The following is a 27,153-nucleotide window of genomic DNA, read 5'->3' as shown; positions in this document are numbered from 1 at the left end:
GGGAGTGGGGGGTGCATCCTCCGATACACTCCCACTTCCTTGGGGGACATCCCTTAGACTAGTCCAAAGGCCATAGCTTGTCCTTGAAGGTTTTCTGTGTCGATGAATGTTTGAGGCATTACTTCTTTCAGTTCCTTACGCCCTTCCCCGCTAGGTCTAGTTTAAAGCCCTCCATACAAGTCTGACCAGCTTGTTGGCAAAGACCCTCTTGCCCAACTTGGTCAGGTGAATCCCATCAGCTCCCAACAGATTCAGTTCCTCATGATCACAGAAGCCAAAACCTTGAGTATGGCACCAGCTAGGCATTCACCTGTTCAATTTGTCTCCTCCTTCCTAAACCCCTTCCTCTGGGAGGATAGAGGAGAACACCACTTGTGCTCCAGATCCTTTTAATGTTGCTCTGGGGGACATATAGTCTCTTTTAATGGTTCTGAGTTGCCTTGTTGCACTATCATTGGAGCTTACATGGAATAGTAGAAGTGGATGATAATTTATAGGGTTCGTCAGGCTCAGCAGCCTCTCAGGAATGTTGTGAACACGAGCTCCTGGTAGACAGCAAATAGTCAATGTTGCAATAGACGTTGGAGCAGGGAACAGGGTGATCTAGGCTTGCCCAACCTCTTACGCAAGGAATTTTATGAACACAGTGTGCCGAATGATGGGTCAACGGTTACACCACATGAATGTGTGTTCGCCTGTGCCAAGCAAGTCTGGTGTGTGCTTTGGGGGGAGCCCACCTGGCATTTTTGGCAATGAGATCTGTGGTGCTGAGTCCGCACAGCGATGCACATCGCGGACACGCTGTGTGGTCACCCGGCTGAGCTAATAAATTTGTGGAGAGGCTGATTCCTGATCCTTGCTGGTGCTTGCACAGCCCGTTTGGGTGTCTCTGTGCTCAGCTCCCCAGTGCCCAGGCTCTGGTTTAGCACTGCTGGCCTCGTTGGGTGTATTTTGGCACGCTGGGATAGTCATAGTGGGAAGGATTGGCAAACAAAGGAAAAAAGGAAAAAGAACAACGAGATGACAATGTGACGGCTCACTTATAAGTCACTTATTACTCAAAGCAATGCTGCAGGTCAGTGACATGCCGTTACAGATATTTCGCCCATCCTGAGAATTTGCTACTGCAGCAGCAGAGAGTGCAAAATGCTACTACCCGGTGAAAAAACGAAGGCGTGGGGAAGAGTAAGTGATTTTTCTGGTGTCCTGTAATCAGGAAGGGCCATGTCGATAGCAGTCTCGTGCTCTGACTGCCTAGCAGTGTGTCTCCGATTTGCCAGATCCTGCTGACCTGTCAAAGACTGGAATTCTTGCTGGTGTTGCTGGTTCGAAACCCAGCTAGCCTAGGAGTGAGAAAAATGGCTTTCTGTGTTCCTGTGTACTACTCGGGAGAGGTGAGACAGAAATATCTTTGCAGGGTCAGTGTCCCCGGTTGCCCTGTGAGAGTGTAATATAAACAGCCCCGTGTAACCGTGTGCCTCGACCTATGAGACACAAGGAGGGCTCTGACCTTCTGTAGCGTTTGTAAGGAAGAGCAGATCCGCAGTCAGAGCGCCCGGGTTTCCACCTTGAGTGTGATCGTTCAACCACCACCATGAAACAGGAGAATTTTAGTATTAGGAATTATTTCTGAGGAGGAAATGTAGGATTTCTGGTGAGAGCTCCTTTCTCAATAATCTGTTCCCGTTTCATCTATTAGAAAAACAAGGAATTTCAGGGAATTTTGTCATCGTTTTGCTGGGGAGAGTAACATCTGGAGCCTCTGGAGATCAGACTGTTTCAAACTGGAAATTCTATGGTGCTGTTTGGTGCCTCATGCGTTTTTGGGTGGTGGCACGTGCGGTCTGTGCAAGAGGGGAGCCCGTGATCTAACTGTGGTGTGGACCTAGTTCCTGCCAATACTCTATTTTGTCTTCCTTGAAAGAATGACTCACAAAGTTCTGGCATACTTGCAAGTCTAAAATAAAGAAGTAGTCATTTGAAGATCTATTTCCTCTTTTATTTGGAAAAAAATGAATGATGCCCACAGATGCTGCCAGTCACTTTGAGAAAGAAAATAGTTGCAATGAAATGAGTCAATGGGGAGGTGGAAGCAGCAGTTCCTGAAAACGGCAGTGTCCTCCTGCTGAAAACCAACACAGAACAATAAAGCAAATAATTAGTTTGAGATCATTATTGAATGTGTGGGACAGTGTCAGGAGGCCCAGCTGCTGTGTGAAGTGTACAAACACAGCCTGTAAATGTCAAATGGCACAGGACCTGCAGGCTCTCTCCCCTTGTCCTGCCATATGTGAATCATGGGACAGCAGATGACACAGAAACATGTGGAAACACTGAGTTTCTTTTTGGTTTTCTCCCATTTTCTTATAATATGTGGCATGAGAGATTGGCTAGGCTTTCACTTGGTTTCCTAAGGAAACGAGGCTTGTGATCGTACTATTTCTGTCTATCTCTTCCATTAACTTTTGAAGCCAGTAGCCAGTTTCAGCCCAATTTGACAGCGAGGTAGTGGTTTCACAGACTCTTCTACAATTTTCTAGAAAATCAGTGGTCTGCTTTTCCTCTCCTGCCCATGAGAACATCCAAAGGGTGAACTGTCCCCTTAGCTGCTGCGGAGGAGGAGGTCCAGATCGGAGGAGGTCACCAGTGGCTCAAGGTAATTCTGAATAAATGTCTGCATTTGTGTAGACCTCAAAGCCAAATCATGAAGCCCATGGCTGGCTGATACCGCTGATGTTCGGTGTGACTGTTATTTCATTGGAAATGTAAGCCAAAACATCTTGCTGACAGATATAGGGCACGCTCACCTTTGTGAAACTATTTGCATGTGCGCCCAGTGCTGTAATAAAGAATGCCTGCTTTCTGAAACTCCAAAATGAGTCTTAAAGAGTTCTTCCGCTGGCTATTATGGTAACAGCATGGCTGTCGGGACAGATTAAAGCAGGTCTAAAATGCAAGCACATGGAAATAACAAGTCTGCACCAAGAAATTGCCTGGTTTTGAATGGAAATGAGCCCGAACCAGAAGCCTCCCTAGATGCAGCATCACCAGGCTGATCTGGAGGGTCAGATAGGCCCCAGCATCTGTTTGAGGAACTCGTGCTGTGGTAAAATACCAAGTTCAGAGTCCTTTGGCTTGGAGAGTGTTGGCTCAGGACCTTAACTGAAAGAGAAGGCGGGGAAAGACAACTTGTGGGCTTGTTTGACCTCTTTGGTAGCCCATTAAATTTCATCATTCCTACCGGTATGCCTGGAAAAACTGCAGAGCTCTTTTTAAAGGTGCATGTTTAGACCATGAAAAGTTTATGCAAAGACTTCTGGGCACCTGAGAAGGGGTGGGAGCAGGCAGTTAGCTCAGAAATGACTGCTGCACATCACCACGAAGTTTGAGCCCTTCTGGTTTAATCCAGGTGGACAGAAAGAGGTTTGCTCCCACTCATTTCTGCTCTACTCTATTTTTCTGTAAAGGAGCGTCACACCAAACTGCAAGGAAAAGCGTGGAATGACCCAAAAGTCTACTTTATTCTACAACACTGTCATGGTCTATGTCATCCCCCATAAAGCTGTCTTGCTCCATCCTTCACTTGGCTCAAGCAAAACTTGCTGCAAGAAAACCAAATTTTGCCCAAGACCTTTAATTTGATCACGTCTTTCAAAATAATAAGGGAAAGTCTTCCAAAATACCACAGCAAATACCATCTCCAGCTCTACACAGATGCAGGAATCCTCCAGCACAATAGTACATGTATGTGCTTTCTTGGGGAATGACCATAACATTTATCGCGTGCTTTCCAAGTCTGTGGGTGACAGACAGATCGAGATTAAATGCAGAGGATTATTCCTCCCAGAGAAATAGCTGACTGAGTCTTTTCCCTCAAAATCTTCCTTCTTACCTTCCCAGCACATGCTTATCTAGATAGGCCAGCACGTTTTACGAGCCTACTGATCTGTCACGGGTCTTCTGTCTCTTCAAGGAAATCCCGAGTAACTCTCCACTTCATGATGTGCCCATTATTGACATTCTTGTGTTTGTTGGAAAATATGTTGTATTTTCATTGCCGTTGCACTCTGGTATTTGTTCACAATGTATTCATGCACTGTACACATCCCACAGCAAAGCACAGTTAAGATTTTCAGTTTCTGGTTTGATTTATTTTTGTGTTTGTTTTTTTGCCTATTTTGACACCTTGCAACTTCCTAAGAAACCAACTTTTTGTTTGAGTTGTGATGACAAACATTTAAATAGTTCTAGTGGCACTGAGGAATCAGAACCAAAGTTGTGAAAACAACCAACCAACCCCCACAAAAGCCTCTAACAAAACCCAGCTTGTTTTAGGGTGTTTTAACAACAGTGTAAAACCACACACCACACAGGCAGCTACAAGGTCCACTCAGGATATGAGTCAAAGATGACAAGAATGTGACAAAGTGCAGATGAGCATTTTCAGCGGTGAGCAAGTGATTTTTTTTTTTTTCAAATCCCTTTGCCATTTTTTTCCCCTTTTTTAAAAATAATTATTGAGGTAGTTATTACAAATTAATAGCTGTGCTGCTTATCCTTTATTTTTGCAATGTAAACCTGACAGTCTTTGAAGATAGTGTTTTATGTAGTACTTTCTAAACATTAATTATTACTCCTTACCAGACACAGGACTGGAGCCAGGGGATAGAAGCTCTTTCTGTAACCAAAATGTTACTGTTTGATCATGGCAAAACACCAGGCTGTGAGTTTGAGACTGTCCAGATTTAAACAGAGTCTCTTTTTCTTCTCTTGCAGTAATCAGTCCTGTGGTAATTAAACAGGAGGAACATTTGCAGTTGAGCTGATACCAGTTTGTATGAGGCTGGAGTTAGTCACGCCACTCTTGTTTCAGACTATCTGCAGATGCAGGCAAGTGATCCTGTTCAGCTAAGTTTCCTATTTACAGTGGATTATTTTCTCATAGATGGAAATTTAAATTGTATCCATGATCCTCCTCCACAACAGCTTCTTTCCCACTTTGACTGTGCTATTTCCAACCTCTAATCTATCTCCTTCTGTGTAATCCTGCATTCTCCCTACCGAAGAGTCACCTGAAGAGGTGCTGGCTGGTCTCAGAGAATAAAGTTTCTCCTGCCATGAGCCATGTCAGCCCATTCAGTGATGCTTAAACTCCTCCATCAGGCAGATGTTATAAATCAGTAATATTCATATTTTACAGAGGAGAAAACTGAGGCAGCGAGCTCTTTGCTGGAGGCCAGATGAGGCATTGGAGAAGGTTAAAATGCCATTGTTTTTAGCCTTCTTCTTTCAGGTGTTGTGTATATAGGAATGTTTTGAAATAGGAACACTTAATCCCGATCTTATCAGACTGAGGCAGACACTGCGTTTATCTCGTCATATTATTGCCTGTATCATAATGTCATTATCTACAGCTGATTAACCCCCAGCACTGTCTGAACTGCAGCTGACATTATAGGCAGGTCCACAGAGTACTTCCATCTCTACCTGGCACTACCTGCTATTCTCCTGCACTAAGCAGATGAGTTTATCCACTTCTTAAATTTATCCCTGGACCCACCTTGAGGCAAGAGGTGAGAGAATTTATGTGGTTTTCTGAGATTGCTTCCAGCTCTGTTGTCTGTATTTCTGTTAACGGTGCTGGCGTCCCAGCTCTTTGCATCTTCAAACAGGGAATGGAAACCCTGAATAATGTAAAAACATTTACACATCAGTCTCGTTCTGCCTTTGAGGCTGGCATGAATGCCTGCAACATATGGACATAAAAGATAATATCTCACGTTTTGAGAGGTCTCATCCTGGGCTAATCCTCATACTGTTTCAGTTGACAGGGTGTAGGAATTTGAGTTTTTATGAAGTTAGGGCAAAACATACTTGATTTTCTTACTACATGGATGTGGCAGCATGTCCACCACTGTGCTGACCAGAAGTTTCCCACTAGAGTTATTTCATTTCATCCTCCCACAATAGAAAATTGGTTTTCTTCAGAATTAATGTTTTCAGGAGAAAAATGTCCACTGCTGGAAAACATTGATTTTTCCCTCAAAGTGGGGAACAAGCACAGGGTGGATTTCTATTTTAGAAGTGTAGTCACTGCAGAATAGCAAGAAGAAATAGAATTTTTTTTTTTCTAAAATTCTCAAATATGATTTCATCCTTTATCGTGCTATGGATGGAAGGGGGAAGCAGGTGTTCTTCAGCAGGCTGTGTACCCTAAAGCATAGCTCCCAACCACCTGTGAAATGCATATACAAATGCAAAGCCAGCGGGCAAAGTGAAAAACACGAACAGAATTGCAAATGTATCTCAGGACTGTGAAGTGACTGGACATTAGGAAAACATGTTTCCCAGCAAGAGTGGTGAGAGAGTGGAATAGGCTGCCCAGGGAGGGGGTGGAGTCCCCATCCCTGGGTGTGTTTAAGGGCCGTTTGGATGAGCTGTTGGGGGATGTGGGGTAGGGGAGAACTTTGTAGAGTGGGGCTGAGGGTTGGACTCGATGATCCCGAGGATCTTTTCCAACCTGAATAATTCTGTGATTCTGTGAAGGAATCCTGAAGAATCTCTCCTCCTCAGAGCAGCTCTCCTTGCAGATCTACTCCTGCAGAGACTGTTTGGGGGGAAGGGGATTTTTTTGGTCTCTGTTTTTAATCTGTTTCTTATGTCTCCTTGCTTACTCCAGCAATTTGGGAAGGACGTCAGGGGAAGACTGCAAGACTGGGAGTGTAATAAAAGTAGGACACACAAGAAAGCTGATACACGCCTCCTATCTCAAGACCTGGATGTAAATGAGAAAAGGTTAATAACACTTATCACATGGCATTTGCCCAAGCTGCTGGCAGCTCTTGACAAAGCTTGGCTCCGCTAGCGAATTCAAGGCATCAGTGTTTTGAGTGCGTGGCACCTTTTTGAGAGTTCAGGAAGTGCAGAGTCAAGTTGTATTTCTCAAACCGACACCCAAATTTAACTCCTTGCCCACACAGATGCCAACTCACAGGTCTGGTTGCTCTTCAGGTAAATTGCTTTGCCAAGGCAAAACAAACATACAGTCACCAAGGCCTCTTATGGAGCCCTCATAAATATCAGCTACCTAAATAATCTGTTGGGAATTAGGACAGCAAATGCTTTGTGTTTCTGGATGTAACTACGCGAGTGTGGGGCAGGAGAGGGAACCTGACACGCAGGGGAAGAAAATCCACGGATGAACAGCAGATTGCTGTACAGCCTGGGTTCTTTCTCCTACATCTCTAATGCAAAAAAAAAGTCATTTAGAGATGGAGGAGGAGGGGAAGGTGGAAGATGAAGTTTGTGTATTACCTGGCTCTTTAGTTTTAGTCCTAGGTGATAAGATGGGAGAAACAGAGGAGAACATGCAAGATTTTAGGGCAGACATTTCTATTTCTATTTATTTCTATTTCTATTTCTATTTCTATTTCTATTTCTATTTCTATTTCTATTTCTATTTCTATTTCTGTTTCTATTTCTATTTCTATTTCTATTTCTATTTTGTGTGATACACTGACATTTGGCTCCGGTCTCCTGCAGTTTGGTTGCTGTGGCTTCTCTCCCACTCTGTGACCCTGGATAACTGATCAGCAATTTGCTGATGAGATGCAGTTGCTGCGCAGGGCTCCTGAGCCCAGGAAAGGGATGTGCTTGGAGCCCTGCCCCTGCAGCAGGTGAGCTGATGTGATGGGGACTGGATACCTGAGACACCAGGAACGCTGTCGATGGTTTCATCAGCATGGTCAAGCCTGGTACGTGGATGTCTCCTGCAGGTTCTGCTGCTGCCTCCATGTGGACATGGTTATTCTGGAAGCTTTAAAATAATGATTTTAATGAATGCATCTTACCCTAGCTCCTACCCTGAGAGAGCAGAAATCTGGGGTAGACAGTGAAGTGGCGTAAGGAACTGAAAGAAGTAATGCCTCAAACATTCATCGACACAGAAAACCTCAAGGACAAGCTGTGGCCTTTGGACTAGTCTAAGGAATGTCCCCCAAGGAAGCGGGAGTGTATCGGAGGATGCACCCCCCACTCCCTTGCAGGTGCATTGACAAACTCCTTAGAGAAGCCTCAGAGGGCGAGACATGGACTAAACCAGGTGTTTCCCCTCAGCACAAGTACTGCTAAGCCTGATACTTTGTGGCTCGATTGTGCAAGCCAGACACCAATGCCTGCCTTGCTAATGACTTCACACCATCATCACTGAAGTGGTAACAAGAACTGAGAAGAGCTGAGCGTTTCTGGGATGAGTGATGAGATCTCTGGGAACAGAGGAAAAACCAAAGCTGGGCAACAACCACCTGCCCACCGACTCAACTGGAACTCATGCTCCACCTTTTTCCTTGTCTCTCATGGAAATGAATTTGTGGAATACCTGCCCCTCCTCATCTAGTATGCTAAACAGCTGATAAAATGAACTTAAAAAGGCAACAGAAACTTTGCTGTGTGTGCACCCACCACCCAAGATTACCTGAGACAACGCTGATCCAGGGGTGGTGATCTGGATTTCTTTGACTCTCTTGCTCTCCTCTTTCTTTTTTCCTTTTCCTTTTCCTTTTCCTTTTCCTTTTCCTTTTCCTTTTCCTTTTCCTTTCCAAGAGACCACATTGCTTATTATCCTTTTCCAAGTTTAAATTGTTCCCTACTGCAAGTAAAACATTTTAACTGGTCATTTGGTGTTGTTTCACCTTAATTTAACCTGAGAGGATCACAGAACCTTTAGGACTCTCTGGGCTTCCAGTCCAGGTCGTGACAAGTGGTAGAGAAGGGTGGTGCTCTCCTGGGTAAATTAAGTTGGAATCAAGCAAGTCAGGCTCTAGTTTCAGCCTTGCACCAATTTCTTTTTGTAATTTTTGGTAAATCACTTCACCTTTTTGTGCTTCTGCTTCTGCTGTCTTACCTACTTGTAAATGTTGCAGAGCAGCCATCGACAGGATGACCCAGCAAGAGGGGAGAGCTGAAGCATAATAGTGATTTGCAGAAACAGACTCTGCAACTCAGAGTTATAAAGCAGGTATGCTTACTCCGACGCCGGGGTGCAAGGGGATTTCTCCACAAAGCTTGCACCCCCACAGCACATTTTACCAAAAACTTACAGAGTGTGGATATACATATTCATTGGATTACATTACACAAACATACATATGCATGAGTAAGGCTGGGTTAGTTCCAAAGGCTGCTGTCAGCAGTTTATGTTCTCTTTGCACCTGCGCATTGCCTCCTGGTGGTTGTCTTTGGGGGTCTTTTGGAGGAAGGCTCACAGTCTTCTTCACCTTGTACTTTTCCTCAGAGCATGCGCAGATTCTCTTAGCCAATGTCTTGAACAACAAGAGTGGTTCCCGCTGGTTTACCATCTCTATCTTATCTAAAAGCAACAGTCTATTAATTTCTACCGCCCATACATGGCTATCTATCCATTACAAAGACTAAACTTGCTAGCACACATCTGCTTTCCAAGGACATGTCTCTTATTTTTGCCAAACATAGTAATTCTTGGTGAGTTTCCACAGAAAACTGCTTTGTTTTGATGAACACAGTAGCCTTTGGTAAGCTTCCCCAGAACAGTCAGGGCAAGCAGGATTATGAAGCAATATTCAGAAATCATTATAAGTTGCTATAAGTAAATAATTGCAAAGTAGGTGATCATTTCCTTGTATCAATAGAAATCCCAAAGAAACACCAGCCCTTACGGAGAGGCCAGGAGGCCCGGCTCCCTGCTCCGCGTGTGACACGCTGTTTCCAGGAGGTAATATCATCCCTGACAGAATTACCAAGGAACTCCCTCTGGTCCTTGTGACTCTGGAAGAGCAGCTCACTCAGCCCTGGGACCTGAGTGGACTCTGCTGCCATCTGGGACCCCGGGGAAAATAATCCCACCACATTTTTGGTACACACGTTGCCCCAGTTCAATCCCCCACCCAGAACTCACTCCAGTCAGCTCCAGCACACCCCAAATCTGTCTTTGCCACAGCAGCTCCCCCAAACACACTCTCACTCAGCTCCTGCACCCCATCCCGTGGCCGTATGGGTGACCTGTCCTTCCCCTCCATGCTGAGCCCCCTCCCCAGTTCTCCACAAGCACCAGCCCCCCAGCCCTACCTCGCCCCAAAACACCCCATGTCCCTGCATCACCGTCCCAGCATGTCCCCATGTCCCCACACCAGTTTCATGGGCCCCTCCAGCCTCCCCTGTCAGCACCCCAGTCTCTTTGCACCAGTGCCACCACCCCCCCCTATACACACCCCATTGACCCCAGTACCCCTTCCCACACCCCAGTTCCCCCAAATACCCCTTCCCCACGTACACCAGTGCCCCAGATGCCACCTGCCCGCACACACTGGTGCCCCAGTACCACCTCTACACACACCAATGCTCCCAATACCCCCCTCCCAGTGCATACCAGTCCCCTCTTCCCCACATATACCAGTGCCTCCAGTCCCCCAAACACCAGTGCCCCCAGTCCCAATTCCCCCCATACAGCAGCATCCAGTACCTGCTCCCTACACAAACCAGTACTCCCAGAACACCCTCCTCACATACACCAGTACATCCACTACCCCTCCTGTCACACCAGTGCCTCCAGTATCCCCTTCTCCTCCAGTACCCCTCCCCACACATACCAGTAACCCCAGAAACCCCTCTGCACATACACCAGTGCCCCCAGTACCCATTCTCCCCATACAGCAGTGTCCCCAGTACCTGCCCCCTACATAAACCAGTATCCCCAGAACCCCCTCTAGACATACACCAGTGTCCCCAGTACCCCCTCCCCACATACACCAGTACATCCACTACCCCTCCTGCCACACCAGAGCCTTCAGTATCCCATTCTACTCCAGTATCCCTTCCCACATATACCAGTAACCCCAGACCCCCTCCCCACATACACCAGTGCCTCCAGTCCCCCCAAACACCAGTGCCCCCAGTCCCCATTCCCCCCATACAGCACTGTCCTCAGTACTTGCTCCCTACACAAACCAGTACCCCCAGAGTGCCCTCCCCACACACACCAGTACACCCCCTCCCGCCACACCAGTGCCCCCAGTATCCCCTTCCACCCCCAGTACCCCAAGTACCCCTCCCCACATACACCAGTGCCCCCACTACCCTCTCCCTACACACACCAGTACCTCCACTACCCAGTACCCCCAGTCTCCTCTCCCCACATACACCAGTGCCCCCAGTACCCCCAGTCTCCCCTCCCCACATACACCAGTACCCCCAGTCTCCCCTCCCCACATACACCAGTGCCCCCAGTCTCCGCTCCCCACAGACACCAGTACCCCCAGTCTCCCCTCCCCACATACACCAGTACCCCCAGTCTCCCCTCCCCACCTACACCAGTGCCCCCAGTTTCCCCTCCCCACCTACACCAGTGCCCCCAGTCTCCCCTCCCCACCTACACCAGTGCCCCCAGTCTCCCCTTCCCACCTACACCAGTGCCCCCAGTCTCCCCTCCCCACCTACACCAGTGCCCCCAGTCTCCCCTTCCCACATACACCAGTGCCCCCAGTCTCCCCTTCCCACCTACACCAGTGCCCCCAGTCTTCCCACCTACACCAGTGCCCCCAGTCTCCCCTCCCCACCTACACCAGTGCCCCCAGTCTCCCCTTCCCACATACACCAGTGCCCCCAGTCTCCCCTCCCCACATACACCAGTTCCCCCAGTCTCCCCTCCCCACCTACACCAGTGCCCCCAGTACTCCGCGCCGCCCGGGCACTACAACTCCCGGCGGCCGCCGCGGCCGGAGCCGGGCCCCGGGGGCGGAGCGGAGCGGAGCGGAGGAGGCCGGAGGAGGCCGGAGGCGGCGGCCCCCGGCGGGCCCGGGCCATGGAGACCCCCGCGAGTAGCGGCTCCCTACGGGGCGAGATCGGTGAGTTGGGGGGGGGCGGCGCGGTCGTGGGGTTTCTGTGCGTGGAGGGGTAGGGTTGGTCTGCTCCGGGAAGAGACGGAGGCTGGGTTTAGCGTCATGGTTTAGGGGTGGGCAGGGTGGTTTGGGGGATACACAAGATGGCTTGGGGATGGGCAGGATGGTTTAGAGTGGACAGGGTGGTTTGGGGGATGGACAGGATGGTTTGGGGGTGGGCAGAGTGGTTTGGGAGTGGACAGGGTGGTTTGGGGGATGCAAAGGATGGTTTTAGGCGTGGGCAGGGTGGTTTGGGGATGGGCAGGTTAGTTTAGGGGATGCACAGGATGGTTTGGGGGGTGGACAGGATGGTTTAGGGGTGGGCAGGATGGTTTGGGGGTGGGCAGATTAGTTTAGGGGATGCACAGGATGGTTTGGGGGTGGGCAGGATGGTTTGGGAGTGGGCAGGGTGGTTTGCAGATGGACAGGATGATTTAGGGGTGAGCAGGATGGTTTGGGGATGGGCAGGATGGTTTAGAGTGGACAGGGTGGTTTGGGGGATGCAAAGGATGGTTTTAGGGGTGGGCAGGGTGGTATGGGGATGGACAGTTTAGGGGATGCCCAGGATGGTTTGGGGGGTGGACAGGATGGTTTAGAGGTGGGCAGGATGGTTTGGGGATGGGCAGATTAGTTTAGGGGATGCACAGGATGGTTTGGGGGGTGGGCAGGATGGTTTGGGGGGTGGGCAGAATGGTTTGGGTTTGGGCAGGGTCGTTTGGGGGTGGGCTGGATGGTTTGGGGGGCGAGCAGCCTCTCTCAAGGAAAGGGATAAGAGGAAGGTGAAGATGCTGTTGGGACAGCCCCTACTTCTAGGCATGGGGAATTATCACTGTTACTCCACCAACTAATGTGTGAGTGTGTGTATGTGTGTGTGATGCAAAGAGGCGGTGTTGGGAAGCTGGAGGAGAGAGGATGGCTTTCTTCTCCTTGAGAGATAGCGGGTGGGAACCGTGCAGCCCCCCCGGAGGGCCCAAACTCTGCCTCCCACCAGCAGTTGCCTGCCAGGTTACCTCCACAGAGCTGGAGGTGATGAAGGTGCTTGCAGAGCTCCTGAGAAATGGTGTCCCTGGGATGGGGCACGGCAGCCCGGAGCAGTGGGCCGAGCCCGGCAGCCTGCCCCTCAGCAAAAACCATCGCGGGCGCATGGCTGTGCCACGCAGCTGGTTCCCCTGGTAGGGCTGCTCTCAAGTTGCATCAGGAACTGGCCGTGTTCCCCTGCCTTGTGCTCCAGCTGCTGAGGCAGAGCTGTTAGGCTTGACCCATGTTGAGCCCCAGATTTAGGTCTGACCCTGGCTGCAGTCAGGCAGGGTCAGGGAGGGAAGACCTACAGGGCTGTGGGAGCCCCATCCATGGGGAATGATGTTCTCTGTCACGTGAGCCTGCAGCATAAGGAATTGTGCAGTGGGAGAGAAGAAATTTGAGGAGCTACCTGAAAGGAGGGTGTAGAGAGAGGGGGGATGAGTCTCTTCACCCAAGGAACCAGCGCCAGGCCAAGAGGGAATGGCCTCAAGCTGCGCCAGGGCAGGGTCAGACTGGCTCTTAGGAAGGATTTCTTTGCAGAAGGGGTTGTTGGGCGTTGGAATGGGCTGCCCAGGGCAGGGGGGGAGTCCCCATCCCTGGAGGGGTTGAAGAGTCGGGCTGACCCAGCGCTGAGGGATCTGGTGGAGTTGGGAACGGTCAGGGTGAGGTTCATGGTTGGACTGGAGGATCTTCAAGGGCTTTTCCAACCGAGATGATTCTGAGCCTGCAGTCTTCAGGTTTGTTTTTTGGGGCTATATAATAAGCCCTTAATGAAAGGTTGCTGGAGCTTCTTCTCAGTCGTGTTGGTGACAAAGTGATGCTGCTCAGTGGCTGGCGATTCCAGAGCTCCATCCTCATTTGGACTTCTTGCTTCTCCTGACATAAACCACGAGAAGCTCCAGGGAAGGAAAAACATCCTGCCCAGGGATACTGGCAGAGGGAATGAGGATCTAACAAGCAAATAAAAAAGCCTGCACACTGTGTGCTGTGAGAACACAGGTACCCGTGGTTCCCTTTCAGGGGGTGGTTTCAGTCCACCATACACCTCAGCAGCGGGTTATTCTTTGGGTCTGCTCCATCTTCCATAATTGCTGGCTTGTGTTGGCATTTACTGCTTTAGGCTGGTAAATAAAATGCTGTGTACAGGGATGGTGAGAGGGAAGGTAAGTCCAGCTCAAATACATGACAAGGTGTTTTACTTTTTAAAAAATAAGGCAAATCACCCTTTTTCTCCTACTCCACAGCGTGAGTGCCTGCCTTGAAATGGGGATTTTACAGAGATGTGTTCAAAGGGGAGGAGCTATAGCTGTGAGGTCTGTTTTGCTGATGATTTTTAGCATTGACCTGTATGCAGACAGTACCATACTGCTCCTATAAACCCTGCTTTCACAGGCTGTTTTTTTACAGAGAGGATGCATTTATCTTGCTGAAGGTCGTGTGAAAATGCGCAGGTCTGTTCTTTACTCATTGCTTCCTTGAAAGCAAAACCCACCTGAAAGGAGATGATATTGTCAGGTAGTGCTGGGAAGCTAAGCTCAGACTTGCCCCGTGTAGGTGCAGATGCTCAGCGAAAGCGTTGAAACTACAAACTTAGTTGTTGAAACTCTGTTGACTTTTGGGGAAGATGATAGTTTTTAGGTGGGTTGAGTTGCTCTCTGGAGGTGTCCTGTTTCCAGTGATTTCAGATGGAGCCAGGAGGGAAAGTGCTCCTAACACTAAATAGTTCAGAGCTCACTGGGGTGAATCTGGACCTGGTGAATTCTGCTGGGGTTTGTATTTGGATAAAGTTTCAAGCAAGTACAGCAAAGCATTTCAGAAACTCTAATTACAGACAGTCCCTGAGAGGGCAGTGATCAACAGGGAACCCACAAACATGAAGCACCCGATTTAAAATGACATGCTGAGTGAGAGCGTGGTGAGGAATAAGCTCCTTGTTCCCAGCTCTCTCTTCGAGCTCCCGACTCATGTTCCCTGTCTGCTTTTCTCCAGCACAGAGACCCATTTGCTCTGCATGTATGGTTGTATTTATTTACTTATTTATTCTTTCCTCTCTAGGCTTCTGGGCCGATCGAACACCAGTCCACGAAGCGGCCAGGCGGGGAGAAATCCTGCAGCTGCAGCAGCTGATAGAGAGCGGAGCCTGCGTCAACGCAGTCACCTACGACTCTATCACCCCGTTGCACGAGGCGAGCCTGCGAGGGCAGACGCAGTGTGTCAAGCTCCTGCTGGCTGCAGGGGCCCAGGTATGTATTTGGGTCTGATCCAGCCTAGAACTTCCATCTTGATGTCTCAAGTTATTTCTGGGATCTGGATTGTCCTCATTGAGCTCTAGGCTCTTCTTCATCACCCTGGGCTTTCTTGACAGTCAGCAGAGGATGGCGGGTCTTTTCAGAGGGTGTTTGAGCTCAAGGAGGACTTAAAAAACTGCCTGGAAGTATTTCTCTCTCTGTTTCTCCCCCTCTCTCCTCACTGACTATTAACAGAGCCTGGGGTGACTAGAAATCTAATCTAGATGACTCAAGTATCTAAAGCTAGCTGGTTGAATCAAGGGGACACATAGCTTCCGGAGGGGATTTATATTTATTATTTTGTTTCTTCTTCTATTTCTATAATTTTATTATGGAAACAAAAATCAGCTAAACAGAGCCTTTGGATATAGCTAGCACTGACTTGTCTTCAGCATGTGAGAAGTCACAAGCCCTTGAAGACAGCTGTCCTCAGAGGAAAGCTGGTGAAGTGGAGCACGTGTGTGCTCTGTGGTCCTTCTCAGTGCAAAGTCAGGCGGCTTGGCTCAGTCTGCTGATGAAGCTGGGCCTTGCACTAAAGCAGACAAGGAGTTGCCTCGTGTTACTCAGCTGCAAGGCTCATAACCTTCAAGCAGGACAGTGGCAGAAAAATATAATGATGGAAATAACATCTTAAACTTGTGACATTAATGTACATCTGTACCCTGAGAGTGATGGGAATGGCACAAGCCATGTTGCTGGCAGTAGCAACCAACTCTTTCCTGAGCCCAGGCTATTTCTAGGGTTAAAAGAAGTAAAAACATAGGCAAGAGGGTCCTGCCACACAGCAGCCTGTGGGTACCTTAACATTTTTTTTTCTGCCTTGGAGGTGGATGCCAGGAATATTGATGGCAGCACTCCGCTCTGCGATGCCTGTGCCTCGGGTAGCATAGAGTGTGTGAAAGTGCTGCTGTCCCACGGCGCCAAGGTGAACCCTCCCCTGTACACAGCGTCTCCTCTCCATGAAGCCTGCATGAATGGTAAGTCCGTGTGGTCTTATCTTTGCATGGTTATTTGCAGCTTGGAAAAAAAACCCCCACCCAACCAACAAAAGCAGCTGCCAAGTACATTAAATTGACCGTTAGAGCTTGCAAATATTTCAGCTGCACATCTCCTGTTGAACACAAAATGCAAAGTGCTCTGTTATGGGTGAATAAAGCCATCCCTTGTGTTGGGTGCTTTTATCCCACATGAGGGATATGGAATAAGATGGTAAGCAGATAAAATACCAGCTTTTTGATGCTCTATGAGAAAACCTTGAGCCAAACCAGTAGCTTTGCTCTTGCAAGCGGAGGGGTGTTTGCATTCTTTTCTTCTGATCCAAACTGAGATGGGATAAATTGTTCTGATTAAGACACAAGACCATCTTAGTCGGGTGGTCCTGTCCCAGACCCCTCCTGGCTGTCAGATAGGAAGAAGGTGTCAGGGACTGTTGGGCAGCGTTGCTACCCTCTTTGTTCCTTGTCCCTCTCACGGCCTTTTCCAGCTGAGGGTCTGTCCAGGGGATAAGTGAAAACTGCAAGGGCCAAAATAATGTCCCAGCTGGTGTGGGCCAGCTTCTCTCTGCTTCCCCTGTTCTCTGCTCAACCCTCTTCCGGACGTTTGGATCTGAGTTATGGAACAGGAGGAAGCATCAGGGTGCTATGACAGCAGCAGAGGCAACGAGAGTGGCAGAGGTGTATTTAAGTATACAGAGGGGTATTTAAGTAATTCCTCCCCTGAACTTCCACTCGCATGGACACAACAGCAGGAAAACCTGGATTTGAGAGCAGCATTGTCTCTGTTAGATGGTTGTGACCAAATCTCTTAATCGTTTTGTGCCTCAGTTTCCTCTTTAAGATGTAATACCTCCTCTCTCGTCCCCTTCACTGTTTTTGTTATATGCTGTCCTGGACAGTTTCCCTTCGACTATGAAGGCTGTGGGAGACAGCATTTTTGACAAACAGGTAGTTACTTAACTATGTAGCTGTGAGCTCTTGCTTAGCTTTTCCTCGTGAAGCCTTTTTCCCAAGGCTTGATGATGATGACTGCCCGCTTGCTGTTAAGTCATGTTATTAGCGTTGGAAAAAGTAAAGCTGGAGTGGTCTTGAAAGTGATCTAATCCACCCCAGGCAGGATCAGCAAGACAACCAGCTCCATGAACAACAGGTGATTTACTGCAAACCCTTGAATTCAGGTTTGTTTGACCTGACTCCCTGCAAGACCTGTTAGCTCTAGCTCAGTGCCATGCAGGTGTGACTCTGTTTCTTGTGTCCTGATCTTGGACTTGGTCCTACAGTGTATTGTGTTGGCTCACAGGCATTTCTATTTTGCAGCTGTCACCCCAACTATTAAACAGGCTGTTTGTGGGTCGAGCTGATCTCAGCCTGCCATCCCATTTGAGCTGGATTCTTTCTTTTGACTCGGATCTTCCCTTTCTAAAGGTAGCTCAGAGTGCGTGCAACTCCTCATCGACGTTGGTGCGAACTTGGAGGCTCATGACTGCCATTTCGGGACTCCCCTACACGTGGCCTGTGCCAGGGAGCATCTGGACTGTGCAAAGTTGCTGCTCAAGGCAGGTATGGCAGCCACAGGGTTTGCTTCTGGGTGGCAGGAGGTGGTGGTGTCTGTGCGCCGTGTTTCCCTCGGTGCTCTGCAGCAGTGTTCTTGTGGAAGAGCTTATTCATTCACAGCATGATATAGATGACAAAGGTAAAAGCTTTCGCCTTTAGCTGAGCAAAGCTTAATGCTGAAACATTTTTTCAGCATGTGCCTGTCAATATCCAGTCTGTGATGTTCCCAGTGGCATTCCCATTCTCTTATTTTAATAAAATTCAGAACTCTTCTGCCCCCTAGGGCAAAGTTTCAACTCCTTCCCAAAAGTGATATCAACTGTTGTACACACATAGCAGAGTCATATGGTTTTGGGTAGGTGTTAGGAGAGGTGTTAGGGTTTGATGTTGTACAGAAAACCAGAGATGAAATCACTTCATACCTCAAGGAGATCTGGTTAGTGTTATGCCCAGATGAGTTCACTGGATGTTCAAGTCAACGTTCTGTGCTCCAGGTTTCACATCCCAGTTTTCTTTGGGGGAATTTGGAGTTGAACTTCTTTTCTTTGCCTGTGCTTACCAGGAGGTGATTTGGCCCAGGGGTGGGGATTTGTTTTGTTGAATGTTAGTTGTCTAAAAATTACACATCTAATCTAGCCTGTTCCCTCCAGTTGCCTGTCTTGGGTGCCCTTTAATTGATTCCCTAGAAATGCATTTTTCTCCTCGTTAATTATAAGGGGAGTTCATTGTGGCTACACATATCTAGAAGTCAGTTGTTTGAATGCAGTGAGGTTCAGCTCATCTCTGCTGAGCTCAGATCAGTTGATAAAATGCAGGCGCTTGTGGGGGGATTGGAAGGACCTTTTGCTGTCAGTTTATAAAAGCCAAACTTTCTTAGCAAAAATATCTCTAATTAAGACTTGATCCCACAGTAATGTCTGATGGTGAGCTGCCACGTCTTCTGAGTCTGGGGTATTTCTGTTAAAATAGTTAACAAAGACGTCACTGTTTGCCTTGAGTGGGAGCACTCCATTGAGATGACTGGGAATGGCTCTTTGCTGGCTTTGGACAGCCCGGAGTCAGGAAGCAATTCTGAACTTCACACTCAACAGCTCATTCACCCAGTAACATGGGCTAAAATCCTTTCTCTGCAAGGAAAACATAAAGCCAGAGAAGAAAACTCATGCATTGCCAGCACCGAGAACTTGTTCAGCAGTTTGCTTTCCTGTTTGTGCTGTTTCATTTGGATCTTGTTCTAGCTGCTCGTGCATGTTTTAACAGCTTTTTTTTCTTCAGTCAAACCAGTACTTATGTTTGCGTCAAGTAAGGCTTTAATGAAAAGGTTTGTTTTTCTTTCTGCCCTCAGGGGCAAATGTGAATGCTGCTAAACTTCACGAGACAGCCCTCCACCACGCAGCAAAAGTGAAAAACGTGGATCTGGTGGAGATGCTGGTTGAATTTGGAGGAAACATTTACGCAAGGGACAACCGAGGAAAGAAGCCATCGGATTACACCTGGAGCAGCAGTCCCACAGCAAAGTGCTTTGAGTACTATGAAAGTAAGTGACATATGATCCCCTGTCCCAGGAATTCAGTGACTGCCAGCTCCGTTGCACCACATCATGATTCTCAGTCCACTTTGGTTTGTAGATCCCTGATCACCATCCTGTGAAGGTGTAGAGTTCTTAGTGGCAAATGTATGCCAGCTGGCTGTAGCCTAGCTCTGCTTAATTGTGGTTGAATGACAGTGGTAAGATGGTCCAAATCATGCCCTCACTGAATTCTGGTCCCTCTCATGTGTCAGCATCAGCGTTTATGCTTTGGTGCATTAAATCAGGTTGAGGAAATCTCCCTGTTGAAAACTCATTTTATTTGGAGCAGGGAATGCGTTAAACTTTAGCTGCGCTGGCTGTCTGATTTCGGAGGAGACATTTGACTGAGGTTTGAGGATGGATTTAAATCAGTCTTTGCCTTCGTTACCCTTCATGGACCTCAGAAGAGTAATTCACAGACACTTCTGAGACTTTGCAGACCGCTGCTCAACACCACTGCATTAGATGATCCTAAAAGTCATAGAATCCAGAATGGTTTGGGTTGGAAGAGACCTTAAAGCTCATCTAGTCCAAACACCCCCCTGCCACGGGCAGGGACACCTTCCACCAGCCCAGGTTGCCCAAAGCCCCATCCAACCTGGCCTTGAACCTTTCCAGGGAGGGGGCAGCCACAGCTTCTCTGGGCAACCTGTGCCAGTGTCTCACCACCCTCATTGTAAAAAAAAACTTCTTCCTTATAGAAAAAAAAATTTCTTCCTTATAGAAGAATAAAGTATTTTCTGGCTTTGCAGTCCTTTGTGTGGTGAGCACCTTCTAGCCCTTTCTCTCTCTGACTTCTTCCCCTGTAGCAGTCTCTCCTCTGAGTTATTCATTACTCTCTTTTCTTAGAGAGCAGTGAAGTGTGCTGGTCTGGCTGCAGCTGAGCTGGCTGAAGAGATTGAATCCTACGTGCCCATAAATACTCCTTATATCTTGCCAGAGTTTACTGCCCACTAAACCCAACTGGCAGAACTGCACATGTAGTTGCTTTTCAACGCAGACTGTTATAAAAGTACTGTGCTAGCTTTATTAGGATTTTTTTTTCTTTTGATTTGTATCATTAAATTTGGGACTAGATCCAGGACAGATGCAGATCTTCGAGGCTGGTGATTGCCAAGGCTGTGGGGGTAGGGATAGCAGCTTCTTAGGAGTGACTGCTTCCAGAGCGACGTGCCCGACTGTCACTCTACATCCAAGAGCATTGACACCCAGCGTTGAGGCTGCAGGCTGCAGATTGGGGTGTCTGGAAGGGACTTGGCGAGTGTTCTTGGAGCTTTCAGCAGAGGAAGGGAACTGGGAGAAGTGCACTGCAGCTGTGCTCGCTATTTCTGGTGGGATTTGCATTAGGAAAACTGCCAGTCAGAGAGGGACCTGGGGGGTTGATTGCCAGCTGGCTGAACAGGAGCCAGCAGTGTGCCCAGGTGGCCAAGAAGGCCAATGGCATCCTGGCTTGTATCAGCACCAGCGTGGCCAGCAGGGACAGGGAAGGGATCTCACCCCTGTGCTCGGCACTGGTGAGGCCGCACCTCGATGAGTGGGTTCAGTTTTGGGCCCCTCACTCCAAAAAGGCCATTGAATGACTCGAGCGTGTCCAGAGAAGGGCAACGGAGCTGGTGCAGGGTCTGGAGCACAGGTGTGATGGGGAGCGGCTGAGGGAACTGGGGGGGTTTAGTGTGGAGAAGAGGAGGCTGAGGGGAGACCTCATGGCCCTCTGCAACTCCCTGAAAGGAGGGTGCAGAGAGGGGGGGATGAGTCTCTTGAGCCAAGGAACCAGCGCCAGAACAAGAGGGAATGGCCTCAAGCTGCGCCAGGGCAGGGTCAGACTGGCTCTTAGGAAGGATTTCTTTGCAGAAGGGGTTGTTGGGCGTTGGAATGGGCTGCCCAGGGCAGGGGGGGAGTCCCCATCCCTGGAGGGGTTGAAGAGTCGGGTTGACCCAGCGCTGAGGGATCTGGTGGAGTTGGGAACGGTCAGGGTGAGGTTAATGGTTGGACTGGAGGAGCTTCAAGGTCTTTTCCAACCAAGATGGTTCTGTGATTCTGTGTGATGAGCCATGAGAGAGCACGCCCGTGGCTCTGCAGTGCCTTCCTTGGGCCTGGGTGCTGTGGGAGGTCGAGTGCTTGTAAGCAGAGCCAGGCTTGTGCTCACGGTGGGGGCGATGCCGGGTGTCACCCTCCCCGGAGGTCTGTGCTCCACAGGAAGATCAACCATCCACTGGGCTGCAGCCCTAACTTTAGATCCTCTTTTCTCATTTCAGAAACACCTCTGAGCTTGTCACAGCTCTGCAGAGTTACGGTGAGGAAAGCCGCCGGGCAGCGAGCACTGGCAAAGATTGCCAAGCTAAATATTCCTCCACGATTAATCCAGTACCTGTCCTACAACTGACAGGGGCGAAGGTGGCCGGGAAGGACGATATCTTTAGCTCCTGCAGTATGAAGTATCTGTCTCTTTCTCTTCTACCTCCCCCCAAGAAACTAATTTTAATTTAAGCAAACTGGTGTAAATAGTATTTATGAGGCAGTGCTTCCTCTTCTCCATGGGCAAAGACAGGCTCAGGCAACACGTAGCACTGGCGTGAGGTTGTAATGTCTCCTGGGGTGATCTGTTACACTGTCACTACATTCGAGGCTGTAGTGCTCGCTCTTTGAGAGGGATTAATCTTGCCTAATTTTACCTCTCTCTAGCCTAAAGGCATCTCCATATGATCTAGCCAGGCTCCCTTTGCAGTCAGTGAAGAGAAATAGATATTTCTGGAGCATGATTCATCTGTCCTGTTTTAGATGCCCGTGCTGGGATGATACAGTGTGCCTCGGGAGCGCCTGTCTCCGCTGGCTACAAGGGGATTTGGAGGTAAAACCCTCCGACACGGCCCCGTCTGTGTTTCTGCAGTGGGAGCACTGCATCCCACCTCTTGACAACTCATGTGGCGACTGCCTAATGCCAGGAGACAAGGCTTGAGAGACCTGCGTGCTCTAGCTGGAGGCAAATTAAGTCCCCAGCAAGCTCAGGACTAATTAGAGGTACTGCAGCCTGTTACTGACTTTCCATGAGCATCAGCAGGCTTTGGCTCAACACCAACAGTTGAGGACGAACTGCTGCCAGATCAGGGTTGACTTTGCCCATGCTCCTTCCTCACGGAAGGTGAGCCAGCTCTTACTGTAGTGTTCCTCTAGGGTATTACCATGTCTAATTTTCAAGCCCAAGCAGGAAGCAGGTCTCTCTGCACGTCCAAGGATGCTTCCCTCCAGATGGCTGGTCCCAAACAATATTTCTCCACTCGCTCTGAGACCCTGTGGCCACTTGGTTGGTTTTATGTGCAATAAGAGACAGAGCTGCTGCCCAGCGGTGCCTGAAGTACGACAAGGGCACGTCCCTTGTGTGGCGGTGCAGCAGATCCCTGTGGTGTATACCCACACGTGAAGGGCAATAGGAGGGCTGGGCTCTGCCTTGCGTTTTTAGATTTTATTTTTATTTTTCCCCCTCTTGAGTTTCTCTCTCAATGCTGGAGCCTCTCCAGAGGTTGGCAGCAGGAGCCAGCCCTGAGCCGTGTGCTGCTGAGTGTTGTGCTCGGATCCTTCAGCTTCAGCAGGCTTTGTCCTTCAGTGATTTAAACCTTCAGGGTGACATTTGTAGGAGCAGAGCCAAAATTGTCATCTGCCTTCCAGGTGAGACATTACGTGTTGTCTGAAGGCGGCAACCTGCGGGATATTGTGGTCCTAAGGGGATGTTGCTCCCTGATGCCCCCATGGCAAGTTTTAGCACTGTGATGAGAACAAATTCCTGCTCTGACTGACAGCAAATGTTACAAAATCTGCTCCCTGATGTGGCGTCGAGCTAACTTAAGGCTCTCAACATCCATCACACTGTGAACAAATGAGTGAGAGCAAACGGTCGCTTGCCTGCTGCCTGCAAGGTCTTGGGCTCCCCCAGCCAGCACGTGGGGCTCAGCCTTGGGAGGGAGAGGGAAAATAGTGTAGGCACAGGGTTGAAGAGCTGAGGTGGAACTGAATGCACTTTAACGGTGACCAGCAAATCACTTTGTGTTTTTTAAATTTTTGGTTAGGTTTGTTCCCCCAGCACCCCTTTGTTGTTGTTGTGTTGGTTTTTTTTGCTGTGATGTATCATATAGAGCTGGACAGAAAAAAAGCTTGAGATCCTGCTGTTTGGGGGATTGTCTGTTATATTCTGATTTTTGTGTTTTAAAGTTTCAGAAATGTGAAATTGCCAAGAAGCTCAGGGAAGCCCTAGAGATGTTTATTGTGGGATTCATCCCCGTGATTGATAGGATGAAGGTTTTGTATTGTATCTTTCAAGAAAAGCTTCCTCTGCCCAAAATGCATGTTGTTACAGATAAATACGTATTAGGAAAGTGCACCTTTCAGTAATCTGGGGTGAAAACCTTCCCTTTTGGTTCAAATTCAAATCCCTTGTTAGGCTGCTTTTTTAACATTTCCTAAGCTGGTGAAATAATGAAATGATAAAGTCCAAGTTTCCAATGTAAAAACAAAAGACTCCTGGAACAACTGAGAATAAAATTACAAGTTCCTATTTATGTCATCTTTACTTTTTCCTCTTTTTTAAGTCACCTCTCTGGTAAGTCCTAAAGTTTGGTCATTTTTTTTTAATCTCTTTTAAGAGGGCTTGCTGATCGATGCATGCATCCAGGAAGGATTTACCGAGAGCTGAACATCTCTTATTTTGTGGCAAATAGTGGCATTTTTTTCAAGACATCTGGATGTTATGTCCATTTCTGGAGGGAGAAGTGTTCTGGGAAAGTCCTTTGAGAGCCAGCAAGCTGCAAAAACCACCCGAGCCCTTCCCCTGTGTGCCGTGGTCCTGAGGCGGGTGGCTGGATCGTGCCGTGGCTGTTGATGATCCAATGGGTGTTTATTTGTGTGTTTCTGGGTTTCTAAACCGCAGGTGAAAATTGAGATTGAGATTCTTTTTAAGCTTTTATCCAACCTGTCTAGCTTTTGGTTCTTTTAATCCTTCAGGGACTTCTCAGCTGGTTGTGAAGCATCTTCTGAGTTACTGCATTTTACAGCTCAGAGTAAAGGCGAAGTAGATGCCAGATCAAACCAATGCAATATTTTGGCTTACCTTAATATCTCAGACTGCCATTTTTGCGGCAGTTAGCAGCTACTACACGAGTAGCAGCCTCATCCTTGCCACAGTATAGTCTGGAGAGCTGGGAATCACTGCAGCCATCTCAAATTCTGATGAAAATTAGAAGTTTTGAAGATAACATTGCCCTAACCAGGGGGGCTGGGGGGCTACACGGGAGTTCAAATTTGGATTATGGTCTCTCTCGACATGCAAATTGCTGAGAGTACCTCCACTGACTAACACAAGAGGCCGTGGCAGGTTGTTGGAGAGTCATCCCCATCTGCTAAGTCGTGAATGACGGGAGCCACAGAAGCGGACGGCTCTGAATCACCCGTAAGACATCCCAGAGGCCCCTTCCCATCTCTGGTTGCACCATCGGTTGGGAAAGGCAGTTGTGGCTTCCCTCAAGAGATTCCTCCTCTAGTTATTTTTGCACTGGTTGTGTTCCGTTTCTTACGTGTGTAAGAAAGAAAAATCTCAAGAGGACCTTATCTTTGGAAGTTTTATGCATCTCACCTGGGTGTTGTACCCCCTGGCCATGACTTCTTTCTGTTTTGAGTTAAAAAACTTGGAGATCCCAAGCACCCAATTCACACTTAATTTATAGGGACTGGGTGCCTTTGCTGTTTCGGTGGCAGCCGAAGGACCTGTGGGTTTGTAAAGAGTTTGGGGATTGTTGGGAATGAAAGAGGCTGTCTGAATCACGGATATTATTAAGTGAAACTCCTCGACTGACTCTGCTTGGGTTACACCCTCTGCTTTATTTTTATGTCAGATTCTGGCAATTATTTGACTTCACCCTTTAATCCAAATGTCAAATCAGGGCATGAATCCAACGCAAACAAACCCAAACCCACCAGGCCAGTCCTGCTTTCATCTGTCCCCTTCCTGGGCTCCCCAAACTACAAACCCAATTGAACATTTCAGGCCGCGTCCCCTCTCCTGTGGGTTTCTCCACCAGCTTTGCTGCGGATCCAGCAGCACGGGGAGCGGTCTGAAATAACGCTGCTGCTTCGGGGAAGCCCAGCTGAGAACAGGGCTTTGCTTTCATCCGTGAAAATCATCTTTTGGACAGTCAGCCTTGCTCCTGGGCGCTGCCGGTTGCTGCTGGCCAGGCTTCTTAAGGTCGTCTCGCGAGCGGGGAGTTTGATCGTAGAAGCTTTTTTCCAACTATGTGAAGTTTGTCCAGAAAAAACAAGGTGTGACTGAAGCCGATGCCTTGGAAGAAAGCCTCGTGGCACTGAAGAATTAACTCCTTGTAATGCCAGCAGCCGTTGCTTTCCCTGGATGAGGCGGAGAGGAGCGACCCTTCCCCTCCGCACATGAAGGAAGGGTTTGTGCCGTTGGTTGCAGCTCTCCGAGTCTCGGTGTGAAGGAGCAGCGGAGAAGGGAAGATACCAAACATAAACAGCGTTGATTTTTTTTTATTTTTTAATATATTCAGACTTGTACAAGAGCACAAACCCCAAGAACTGCCCTAACCTTAGCAGCAGCAAACAAAGACCTCCGTGTCCTCTGGAAGGTGGCACCTGAAGATGAGTAACACAGCGGTTGCATCACGTTTAGAGCAAGCATGAGCTTGAAGTAGCTGTTCTACCTCTTGATTAAAAAAAAAAACAACACCAAATGCTGAAGACCTTGAGCAGTTACTTGAGCTTTCACACACCCCCTTCATCACTTCCCATCTTTCTTCAGGGGAACAAGCGATCTTGCAGGCCCTTGAAGAAGATGGTGCCTGTCCTGCGCACTTGAGCGGGAGCCAGTGTAAACTGAGTTTGGGGAGGTCTCTGCTGACTTGGGCTTGCTTGAGGTCCAGCCTTGGGCAGCTTGGAGGCTGGTAAATGTCCTGTTCCCTGGCCTGGGGGTGGCCGGAGCACTGATTGTTTTGAAATCAAGGTTTTTAAGGCCAAGATTGTTATTTTCAAACTTAAAGCCAGCACCTAAATCCATAGCAAGGTAGCAAAGCATAAGGAAGTAAAAAAAAAACCAAACCCCTGCTGATTTCTTAGGACCTCTGGAAACCTTGACTACTTCTACGTGACACCTTTAGGTTTTCCTGTGCTGTTAGTTAACCCCAGGCCCTCCTCCCTGCATGCCACCGGGGACAGAAACCTCATGTGTCCTGCAAAAATACCCAAACCAACTCACTTTTTCACCCAACAGCGTAGATGCAGCTTGTGCTTTGGTAGGTGCCCTATAACTGTGATACCCTGACGCTTCTTTGGGTTTAGGTGCTGAGACACCGGGCTCAGAAAGCGTTGACTTCTGTTTGGAAAGAGGATAATGTGCTACGAAGATGCTGCTTGTATTTATACCTGATTGTCTGTTTCTTCTGTTCGTAGCACACTGTGGTGGTAAGATTTGGGCAGGTGCCAACGTGCTGGAGTGTTACTTGTGATTAAAACTCGCTCTGAAAGGTTTCATCTGTGCCCGGCTGTGTTTCTTCTGTAGATGGTTGTGGTCAGGGTGAAACCAGTTGAAATTTCCCTCCTGAGAGTGAACCACCCCAGGTCTGTGCTCGCTGACTGGTCACGCCCTGAGTTACAGACAACAGCTCAATGTCCCAAGTGGCAACTAGTAACAAGATGTGTCCCTCAAGGGTCTGTACTGGGACCAGTACTCTTTAGTATCCTCATCAGTGGCACAGTGGGGTTGAGTCTGCAGATGACACCAGGCTGAGTGGTGTGGTTGAGTTGCTGGAGAGAAGGATCCA

General features: G+C 48.5%; 2 protein-coding genes and 1 long non-coding RNA gene across 10 annotated transcripts; 2 read left to right on the top strand and 1 right to left on the bottom strand.

Annotated features, from left to right (window-relative positions):
* Positions 1-1,202: 1,202 nt before the first annotated feature.
* Positions 1,203-8,674, top strand: LOC141924843 (uncharacterized). Its single transcript, XR_012623682.1, has 5 exons — positions 1,203-1,394; positions 2,541-2,656; positions 4,777-4,890; positions 6,680-6,795; positions 7,543-8,674. It is a non-coding gene; the product is annotated as an uncharacterized LOC141924843 (long non-coding RNA).
* Positions 1,414-11,749, bottom strand: LOC141924841 (uncharacterized). 3 transcript variants are annotated; one of them, XM_074828102.1, is made up of 6 exons: positions 11,689-11,749; positions 9,145-9,367; positions 7,705-7,816; positions 5,561-5,684; positions 4,642-4,785; positions 1,414-2,125 (listed from the first exon to the last, which is right to left on the bottom strand). In XM_074828102.1, exons 2-6 carry the CDS (start codon positions 9,354-9,356, stop codon positions 2,076-2,078), a joined length of 642 nt encoding a protein of 213 aa, XP_074684203.1. In that variant the 5' UTR covers positions 9,357-9,367; positions 11,689-11,749; the 3' UTR covers positions 1,414-2,075. The 3 variants fall into 3 exon arrangements, with proteins under 3 accessions (XP_074684203.1, XP_074684202.1, XP_074684204.1); XM_074828101.1 differs by lacking the exon at positions 11,689-11,749 and having other exon boundaries at positions 9,145-10,019; XM_074828103.1 differs by lacking the exons at positions 9,145-9,367; positions 11,689-11,749 and adding an exon at positions 8,474-8,610.
* A 19-nt stretch (positions 11,750-11,768) lies between these two features.
* On the top strand, positions 11,769-26,860 carry ASB13 (ankyrin repeat and SOCS box containing 13). Of its 6 annotated transcripts, none has more exons than XR_012623681.1 (7): positions 11,769-11,876; positions 14,985-15,172; positions 16,044-16,194; positions 17,638-17,772; positions 19,112-19,303; positions 21,592-21,771; positions 24,329-26,860. XR_012623681.1 is itself a non-coding variant. In XM_074828099.1 (7 exons), the coding sequence occupies exons 1-7, from the start codon at positions 11,834-11,836 to the stop codon at positions 24,347-24,349; spliced, it is 768 nt and encodes a 255-aa protein (XP_074684200.1). In that variant the 5' UTR covers positions 11,769-11,833; the 3' UTR covers positions 24,350-26,860. The 6 variants fall into 6 exon arrangements, 4 of the variants coding, with proteins under 4 accessions (XP_074684200.1, XP_074684201.1, XP_074684198.1 ...); XR_012623680.1 differs by having other exon boundaries at positions 23,971-26,860; XM_074828099.1 differs by having other exon boundaries at positions 21,592-21,629.
* The last annotated feature ends 293 nt before the right edge of the window (positions 26,861-27,153 follow it).

Source organism: Strix aluco, chromosome 5 (genome assembly GCF_031877795.1).
Source record: "Strix aluco isolate bStrAlu1 chromosome 5, bStrAlu1.hap1, whole genome shotgun sequence".
Taxonomy (NCBI): domain Eukaryota; kingdom Metazoa; phylum Chordata; class Aves; order Strigiformes; family Strigidae; genus Strix; species Strix aluco.
This window is presented reverse-complemented; position numbering and strand designations above follow the sequence as displayed.